The 9215-nt window shown below is 36.2% G+C and overlaps 3 protein-coding genes across 6 annotated transcripts; all 3 read left to right on the top strand.

Annotated features, from left to right (window-relative positions):
* LOC104740008 (LAG1 longevity assurance homolog 3-like) lies at positions 742–2990 on the top strand. 2 transcript variants are annotated; one of them, XM_010460504.2, is made up of 6 exons: positions 742–1150; positions 1531–1760; positions 1855–2010; positions 2101–2286; positions 2378–2562; positions 2649–2990. In XM_010460504.2, the coding sequence occupies exons 1-6, from the start codon at positions 977–979 to the stop codon at positions 2678–2680; spliced, it is 963 nt and encodes a 320-aa protein (XP_010458806.1). In that variant the 5' UTR covers positions 742–976; the 3' UTR covers positions 2681–2990. The 2 variants fall into 2 exon arrangements, with proteins under 2 accessions (XP_010458806.1, XP_010458807.1); XM_010460505.2 differs by having other exon boundaries at positions 745–1114.
* On the top strand, positions 3191–5255 carry LOC104740007 (F-box/FBD/LRR-repeat protein At1g13570-like). Of its 2 annotated transcripts, none has more exons than XM_010460503.2 (4): positions 3191–3380; positions 3676–4476; positions 4559–4717; positions 4797–5255. In XM_010460503.2, exons 2-4 carry the CDS (start codon positions 3676–3678, stop codon positions 5085–5087), a joined length of 1251 nt encoding a protein of 416 aa, XP_010458805.1. In that variant the 5' UTR covers positions 3191–3380; the 3' UTR covers positions 5088–5255. The 2 variants fall into 2 exon arrangements, with proteins under 2 accessions (XP_010458805.1, XP_019090884.1); XM_019235339.1 differs by lacking the exon at positions 3191–3380 and adding an exon at positions 3403–3475.
* LOC104740005 (choline/ethanolaminephosphotransferase 1) lies at positions 5540–9149 on the top strand. 2 transcript variants are annotated; one of them, XM_010460501.2, is made up of 19 exons: positions 5540–5733; positions 5973–6118; positions 6270–6279; positions 6383–6433; positions 6547–6624; positions 6723–6798; positions 6886–6908; positions 6994–7094; positions 7186–7280; positions 7385–7453; positions 7562–7631; positions 7857–7920; positions 8002–8042; positions 8134–8218; positions 8318–8380; positions 8471–8529; positions 8610–8662; positions 8745–8817; positions 8909–9149. In XM_010460501.2, exons 2-19 carry the CDS (start codon positions 5982–5984, stop codon positions 8928–8930), a joined length of 1170 nt encoding a protein of 389 aa, XP_010458803.1. In that variant the 5' UTR covers positions 5540–5733; positions 5973–5981; the 3' UTR covers positions 8931–9149. The 2 variants fall into 2 exon arrangements, with proteins under 2 accessions (XP_010458803.1, XP_019090774.1); XM_019235229.1 differs by having other exon boundaries at positions 5970–6118.

Below are 9215 nucleotides of genomic sequence, written 5' to 3'. Positions count from 1 at the left end.
AAAAAAAAAAAAAAAAAAAAGTACCAATAAGTCATAAAATTCTAAAACAATGTCGTCCTTTATAAATTGTATAAAAACTTTTTATCCTCGTCTAAAATTAGGATCATTATCGTCATCATGAAAAAGAGCATTAAAATAAGAAAACCACAAAAAACAAAAAAAAAACAAAAAAAAAAAACTAGACTTTACCATGACTAACGAACCTGCACGAAACCATATAAATCCATCAGTATAGTATATAGTAGTATTGAATATATATACAAGAGACATTCGCTAGTATGTTCGAAAACTTTTGATCTTTTGAAAAAAGAAAGAAACATATACTATATAATTTAAGTAGTAGTAGTATAATCACCGACTGACTAATTAAGGAGCATGTGTGGACAAAAAGCTTTAACGAGTGTGAAACACAATAATGAGCCGAATTAATTGAGATTCATATACTATATTCTAATCATCATCCTTAGTTTTTTTTTTTCTCATTTTTTATCCTTCATCCAAGATACCCCTACAATATATTGTTATCCAATTGTATTTTGCTAATTATATCAATATCATAACAAAATTAAACAAAACGAATCATTATTTTCATATTGTGATTCGTCCATGCAATAATGGACCCAATTATATCAAATTTCAAAAGCATATAATCAAATCCATTATTGGCCAGCTAAAAAGAAGATACAAGTACTAATTTCTTTATTAACGCGTTGACAAAGTTGCAGACTTTTTTTGACAGTAGAGGAGACTCTAAAGGAACCAGAAGGTTCAAAGTTCATCTTTTGCTTACTTGGAGCAATTGATTCACGTAAGTTGGTAAGACTCGATCAAATTTGGGGAAGTAGTAGTACTTGAACACTAGCATTATAACTCCCCCCACCTGAATCAGAACCCCAAAACAAAAAAAAAGGAGATCCCTTTTTCTCCGGGAAGAAAGAAGTTTTCTGATTCATGTTAAAGAGAGGAAATTTCGGAGATGGGTTTGCTCGAATCGGTGAGATCAATCAATTGGGAACTCGAATCGTCTCCGGTTTGCCGAGATTTTCGTGTTCTTCCTCTTTTTGCTGTCTTCTTCCCTTCGATTCGTTTTCTCCTCGATAGATTCGTCTTCGAGGTAAATATTATTATAGAGAGATCCGACGCTTATGAGGTTGGTTTAGAGATGATCTTGTGTGTGATGTGAATTGTTGCTGAAGGCACTTTTAAAAAGTGTTTGTTTTTGTTTTGTTTATCTGATTGTTGTTGCTTCAGCTAAAAGTTTAAGAAAAAGCTTTAGTAAGAAGAATGATTGATTGTATCTGAAAGTTTCTCTTTTTGTGACTTTTGACAAATGTTCAGTGTGTGTGAGAATGAATGTAGGTGTGTTGTGGTGTTGATTGTGTTGTATTCTCTCTTTTGTTCTGCATCATTCATGTGTCTGCCTTACTGGTTACTTTCAACTAGTGTTTGGAAAAGTTTCCTTTTCTATTTGTGGGTTGGTTCACTTCCTTTTTTTTTTAACTTGAACTTTTGGATGATTGGTGTTTGTAGAAATTGGCAAAACATTTGATCTATGGAAAACATAGGCAGGATATGGGAGATGACACAACCGAGAGGAAGAAGAAGATCAGAAAATTCAAAGAATCGGCTTGGAAGTGTGTTTACTATCTATCAGCTGAGATTCTTGCTCTTTCTGTGACTTTCTATGAGCCTTGGTTTATGAACACTAAATACTTTTGGGTTGGTCCTGGAGATCAGACTTGGCCTGATCAACAAACCAAGTAAGAATGTTTCCCAAGACCTTACCTTTTAGAATCAGACTTGCTTTAGGAGATGATATATATATATATATATATATATCTATTTCTCATGCAGATTAAAGTTGAAGCTTTTGTATATGTTTGTGGCTGGGTTCTATACATACTCTATCTTTGCTCTGGTTTTCTGGGAAACGAGGCGTTCTGATTTTGGAGTTTCAATGGGTCATCATATCGCTACCCTTATTCTTATCGTCCTCTCATACGTAGCTAGGTATGCTTCCATTGTCACATCCGGAGAAACTAGATTTAATTTCCTTTTGGTCCACATTGTTTTGATATATCTATCTTTGTTTCGGTATAGCTTCTCCCGTGTTGGTTCTGTTGTTCTGGCACTTCACGACGCTAGTGATGTGTTTCTTGAAGTGGGGAAAATGTCTAAATATAGTGGAGCTGAAAGAGTTGCGAGCATTTCATTCATTCTTTTCGTTTTGTCTTGGATCATTCTCCGACTCATTTACTATCCCTTTTGGATCCTATGGAGCACCAGGTTTGTATATATTATTGATGTACTTCCTGATAGTTAGTTGTCCTCCAAATGTATGCCCCCTTATTATGTATGTATCACATCTTTGTTTCAGCTATGAAGTAGTTTTGGAGCTGGATAAGGACAAGCACCCAATTGAAGGACCAATTTACTACTACATGTTCAACACTCTCCTCTATTGCTTGCTTGTGCTTCACATTTACTGGTGGGTTTTGATGTATCGGATGCTTGTGAAACAAATACAAGATAGAGGCAAACTTAGCGAAGATGTCAGATCTGGTAAGAACTGGATTACAGAACCAGATGTTTCACACCATCCAAATTAAGAAGAAACCCTCAAGGTTGTATCTTTTTTGTTTTTGTAGATTCTGAAGGTGAAGAAGAACACGAAGACTGATTTGATTGATCACAAAGGTAGTAATTTTCGTCTGGTTAATATGACATGTAAAAGCACGGCGTTACCTATTAACATGTTCAGATTCTTTTACCGACATGAGTCTCCAATCTCCAAACATTGGACCAACTCATGGTACATAATGGATTTAGGATCTCTCTCATTCTTAAAGATTTGGAAAATTATAGATGTATTGATTTGTATGTAGTCTGAAACAAACTCCATATCTTCTTTTATTGTATTGTATTCAATTCTCGTTTTGTATCACTCACCATTCATAATAAAATATCTAACTGATTCATGTTTCTTACAATGCTATCATTGGCTCTAATGCCATTGTCATTTACTCATTTTTATCTTCAACCTCAGTTTGTTCGCTCACAGGTCTAAAATAGATTTGATTGGCGTGCGTAATGCCGTAATGTATCGTCTAGGACAAAACAAATAAAATACTACAATATAGTTAGTTATGTAATGTAACGCGCGGTCTTTGAGGCGAGATTAAGAAGATAAAACATTGACCAACCGGCAAACGCAACCTTAAAACGCGAAAGTAACGAAATGAAAAATGTAGTAAAACGATGACGAGAGCAAAATCAGCGATCTTCTGCTAATTTCTCTCTCTCGCTATTTGAACTTCACCGATCAAGTCAGCCACCGCTCGACAAAACCAGATAAAGGAGACAACAACAACAACAAAAAGGTTCTGTCTTTTTTTCTATTTTATGGAAATTTCGAGTTTTTGGTTTTGTTGCATTGCAAAAAAATCGCAATCTATGTCTCTTTCTTTGATCAAAGGTGGGTTCTTTTTCTATCTTATTGCGATTTTTATTGAAGAGAGGTGATTACTGATTAGGGTTTTAAGGTTTTGAATGGGGTTTTCTGGGAATTGGATTTTGTTTGAGGTCAATTTCTTAATTTTTTTCTGGGTTTGAAATCAAAATGCATGTTTGTAATGAGCATTGATTGTGAATTTTGTATGTGTTATTCATGTTTAGATGGGTGAATCACCAGATTTCATAAGCGATCTACCACAAAGCATAATTGAAAATATCCTGACTCGTCTTTGGATTAGAGATGCGATAAGAACAAGTGTGTTGTCTAGCAAATGGAGATATAAATGGTCTACACTCACTGATCTCGTCTTTGATGAGAAATGTGTCTCTCCTTCTACTGACCGTTGCGTTGTTGAGACCAATCTCGTCAGATTCGTTACTGGAGTGCTTCTCCTTCACCAAGGACCTATCCATAAGTTTCAGCTCTCTACTTCTTTCTTGCAATGCCGTCCTGATATTGATCAGTGGTTGCTTTTTCTCTCGAGGAATGGGATTAAGGAGCTTGTTCTTGAGTTAGGTGAAGGAGAGTTCAGGGCTCCTACTTGTCTCTTCAACTGTTTGAAACTGACTCGTTTGGAGTTATGTCACTGCGAGTTCGATCCGCCTCGGTGTTTCAAAGGGTTTTCGTCTCTCAAGAGTTTGAACCTTCACCAGATCCTTGTTGCTCCTGAGGTGATTGAGAGTCTGATCTCTGGATGTCCGCTTCTAGAGTTCTTGTCTTTGTCTTACTTTGACAGTTTGGTTTTGAGTATATCAGCTCCAAATCTTATGTACTTGTATCTGGACGGCGAATTCAAAGACATTTTCCTTAAGAATACTCCCAAGCTAGTTGCAGTATCGGTTTCAATGTACATGCATGAGGATGTTACTGATTTTGAGCAGAGTTTTGATTATAATCTTGTTAAGTTCCTTGGAGGTGTGCCCCTTCTTGAGAAGCTCGTTGGTTATATCTACTTTACAAAGGTAACTTCCCTTCATCTCTTTTACTTTGGGACATTATCGTTATCAAGAAAGTTATATATGTATCTCCGTTCTTTGATTTCAGTACTTGAGCATAGGAGATGACCCGGGAAGGCTTCCAATTACTTACATTCATCTGAAGACTATAGAACTATACCAAGTAAGTTTTGAAGATGCTAATGAAGTACTAGTTCTTCTTCGTTTGGTCACTCACTCTCCCAACCTTAAAGAGCTCAAAGTCTCGGTATGTTAACTCTCTCTTTTCGTAATGTGGCCATAAAATTGCTATTCTCCAAATTCATCATCTTATGTTATCTTTGTAGGCTTCACCAATCCAACTTTTTTCTCTTGAAGAAGAAGGTTTTGACCTTTTCGAAAGAGATTACTTCGACTACCAACTCCCGAGACTCGAAACAGTGAAGATGACAGACGTCTCTGGCATAAGAAACGAGTTGGAATTTATCAGATTCTTGCTGGGAACTTCTCCAGTTTTGGAGACAGTCATTGTATCATCGAGTTTAACAGATAAAGATGCGAAAATGGATATGGTTGTCGAATTGCTCAGGTATCCGCGTGTTTCTCCTCAAGCTCAGTTCCTCTTCCTTCAAGATTGAATCTGACGCTCCTCCTCTCTCTCTATTGTTATCATGTATGAACATGCTTTGTATATGATTGTGGATAAATGACAAAACTGTTGAATCCACAAGAGTAAAAACTTCAATGTAATTTGACCAAAGATGGTACAAAGAGTTTCTAATAGTTGTTGATATTTACTTCTTTCTCATTTGTTTATACTCCAAAGATTAAACATCACCGTTAATTGTTTTGTCATTCAAGTAATGTTGGACATTTGTTTTGCATCGTTAATAATAAGTTTAAGGCACACAAGTCTAACTAACATTATAGTATTGCATTACAACAACAACAACATCAACATTGCATGTCCGATCTTGTAACTTTGTTGATGTCGGCTTTAGAAAGATATTTTTATTTGTGAATGAAAAAAAAAGAAAATAATAATCAAAATGAAAAAAGGGAAATATAGTTTACACGTGTGGGAAACGCGGAAGAAACGCAAAGCCCTCTCCTCTCTCTCTTTTAGCTTCTGGTCCTCTCGTCCCGCTTCGCCGTTGCTATAGGGCAATAGAGAGAGAGAGAGATTACGTCGCTCTCTTTGTCTCTTTCTTTCTCTCTTTTTCAGACAATCGAGACGAGAAAGGCTCGCAATCTGATTTTGCCGCCAAGAACCACCGGACCGTCGTAAGTTACTCTTCCCTGTAGCAAAAAAGATCCAAAATTCACCCAAATCTCGAATGTACCGTCTTAGTTCCGAGCAAAGTTTTGTTCTTTTGTAGATGGGTTATGCTCGTTTTGTTGATTTTAGCGTTTAGGGAATGTAAAAAGTGCTAGTGAGATATTCAAGATCCATGCTTTAGTGTCGTGTAGTTTGAATTGTGACGCTAACATAATTTTGGGAATCTTGTATTGTGAATCAGCAGTAGACAATAATGGGTTACATAGGAGCTCATGGTGTAGCAGCTCTTCATAGGTACAAATACAGTGGAGTTGATCACTCTTATCTTGCCAAATACGTGCTTCAACCTTTTTGGACTCGATTTGTCAAAGTCTTCCCTCTATGGATGCCGTAAGTGTATCTCTTTGATGCTATTTCGCTATGTATATAACAAAAGTCTCCTTTTAGTTTTTACTTATTGAGGTTATCTCCTGACTTATGTTTTTACTCTGCTGGTCTTTTCATGTGTGTTTCTCTGTTACTGCCTTTGAACCATATCCAGACCAAACATGGTATAAGTAATTCCGTGTTTTTCCATTTTATTTTATGTGGTATGGTGAGTACGTTTTGAGTTTAAGACTTCTGGCTTTGTGTTTTTTCTTTCTTGTTTCGCAGATAACGCTAATGGGGTTTATGTTTCTAGTCACATCTTCCCTGCTAGGCTATGTGAGTCTTGTTCTTTAGTCTCTTGAAGCATTTGGTTGTTTTCTTGTTTGTAAACATTTCCTCTTTCTGCGTATGGATTTGATTTTGAAGACTCTTTTCTTTATCTGTCTTAGATATATTCACCTCAGTTGGATTCTCCTCCTCCACGATGGGTTCACTTTGCACATGGTTTACTTCTATTCTTGTACCAGGTCTGCGCCTCTCTCTTTTCAAAAATCTAACTGTCTTTTCTAAACTGCTTTTGAAGGTGCTTTAAGTTTTTTCCTGACACCTTTTGAGCTTTTATTAGACATTTGATGCGGTTGATGGGAAGCAAGCAAGAAGGACAAATTCCTCTAGCCCCCTAGGAGAGCTTTTCGATCATGGTGATTTATTTTTCCCCATGTTCCTCTTTTGATTATCTGTCTTCAATTTGTTTAGATATTTTTCTGACATGTGTTCCAATATTGCAGGTTGTGATGCACTTGCTTGTGCGGTATGAAATCAACAATGCATTTATCTTTTTATTTCCTTTTATCACTCATCCTGGAATCGTGCTTAAGGTTTTACAATGAAAACAGTTTGAAGCCATGGCATTTGGAAGCACCGCCATGTGTGGAAGAGATACTTTCTGGTTCTGGGTTATATCAGCTATTCCGTTTTATGGAGCTACATGGGAACAGTAAGTACTACTTTCAAACTTCCTGCTTATGTCTCCTAAAACATCAATATTGTTTTAGAGATTTCTAATACTTTTCCTTACCCTTCTCTAGCTATTTCACAAACACACTTATTCTTCCGGTTATCAATGGGCCTACAGAGGGTCTTGCACTTATATTTGTCAGCCACTTCTTCACAGCCATTGTTGGTATGCTTCTTTCTTATCTACAATTCATTTCAGTCCAAATTCGTTCTATACTTGAGTTTGGTCTTTATTTCAACTCGATCCTTTTTTTCTTTTGCTGTGTGAAGGTGCTGAATGGTGGGCTCAGCAGTTGGGGCAGTCCATACCATTGTTTAGTTGGGTGCCATTTGTGAATGGTAAAATGATCTCCGGCATGCTTATCCTACAATTTTTTCTTGCCGCGATAGTTTCTTGATTTCATTATAAAAGTTTGTTTTTGAGCTCTTGATTTTTCTCTCTTTTAGAGATCCAAACTTCCAGAGCAGTGCTATACATGATGATCGCTTTTGCTGTTATACCTACTGTTGCATTCAAGTAAGTCTTTCAAACTTAAAACAATCGATAGATAAATTTTAACTTGTGTGATAAAATAGATTCAAAGAAAGAACATACTTTTTTCACATGATTCAGTATTTCTTTCTCAAAAGTGAAAGTTGTGATATAATTGAAAAAGCATATCCTCGAGTGTTCAACTAGAGTCGTTTCAAGTTGTGAAGGTTATGGTTTCTAAGCTGATTCATATGCCGTTGTGTTTTTCAGTGTGTCAAATGTCTACAAAGTCGTTCAGTCAAGAAAAGGAAGCATGGTGTTGGCATTAGCTATGGTAATCTCCTAACTACCAATTGATTTGCAATTAACTTATTTATGTTGCAAAATTAATGTTCTGTTTAAATCTTGTTTTCAGTTGTATCCCTTCGTCGTCCTACTTGGAGGAGTTTTGATATGGTAAAGTCTTGTTTTCTTCTCTTTTAAAAAGACCACACAATCTTACTCTCTCCTTTGTCACTGAAGATTGTTTGGATCTTATTTCTTTCAGGGATTACTTGTCTCCAATCAATCTCATAGCAACGTACCCTCACTTAGTTGTACTCGGAACTGGACTTGCATTTGGATTTCTAGTGGTATGTCTTGATCTAAAACTCTCTTAAGTTAGATCAATATTACAATCATTACGAAAAAGGTTTTAAGTGAACATAAGTATCTATGTATTTCTCTTTCAGGGAAGGATGATTCTTGCGCACTTGTGTGATGAGCCAAAAGGACTGAAAACAAACATGTGCATGGTAAGTTTGGTAACTTTTTCTCTCGCCAAGTCTTCATCTTACTGGTTCTGGAAATGCAATCTTATGAAATCTTTTGACTCAAAAATGCAGTCTCTACTCTATCTTCCTTTTGCACTTGCAAATGCTCTAACTGCGAGATTGAATGCTGGGTATGTTTCTCTCTTTACATTTTCCCCCACAAAGTTCATCCCTTATTTGTCTTTAACTCTCCAGAAACTTTATATTCCAGGTTTCCTCTAGTCGACGAAGTATGGGTTCTTCTTGGCTACTGCATATTCACAGGTTTGCTTCCTAAATAGAAAAAAACTTATTCAGCTATTGATTTTTCGCACTCTAAACCAACTTTGTATTTGATGCAAAATAGTGTCATTATACTTGCACTTTGCAACATCGGTTATTCATGAGATCACTGAAGCTCTTGGAATCTACTGCTTCAGGTGAAAATTTTGATGAAAAAATGTCAATATTCTTGTTTTGAAAACTTTTGAAAACATAGTTTTATATCTATCTCTTCTTGCTAATCCACAGGATCACGCGTAAAGAAGCTTGAAAAGGAACCTCAAGGGTAATGCGTTTTTTGTGTAGACCGTTGGATCGATATGGACCTGTTTGGATCGGCGATGTATCTCTTCTTTATCGATTGTTGTCTTTGTTTGATCGGGATAGGTTTATTTATGTAGAACTTAGTGTAATGTTCTAGTTTTGGCTTTATGCATGGGAAAATTACGAAAACTATTCTTAAATTACGAAGAAAAATATATTAGTTGCATATTAAGGAACATACTGAATTTGGTTTGCAAACAAGCGTATGAGGAATTGGTTGACTCTTGACTTT

The sequence above is a fragment of the Camelina sativa genome, chromosome 14, assembly GCF_000633955.1.
Source record: "Camelina sativa cultivar DH55 chromosome 14, Cs, whole genome shotgun sequence".
Taxonomy (NCBI): domain Eukaryota; kingdom Viridiplantae; phylum Streptophyta; class Magnoliopsida; order Brassicales; family Brassicaceae; genus Camelina; species Camelina sativa.
This window is presented reverse-complemented; position numbering and strand designations above follow the sequence as displayed.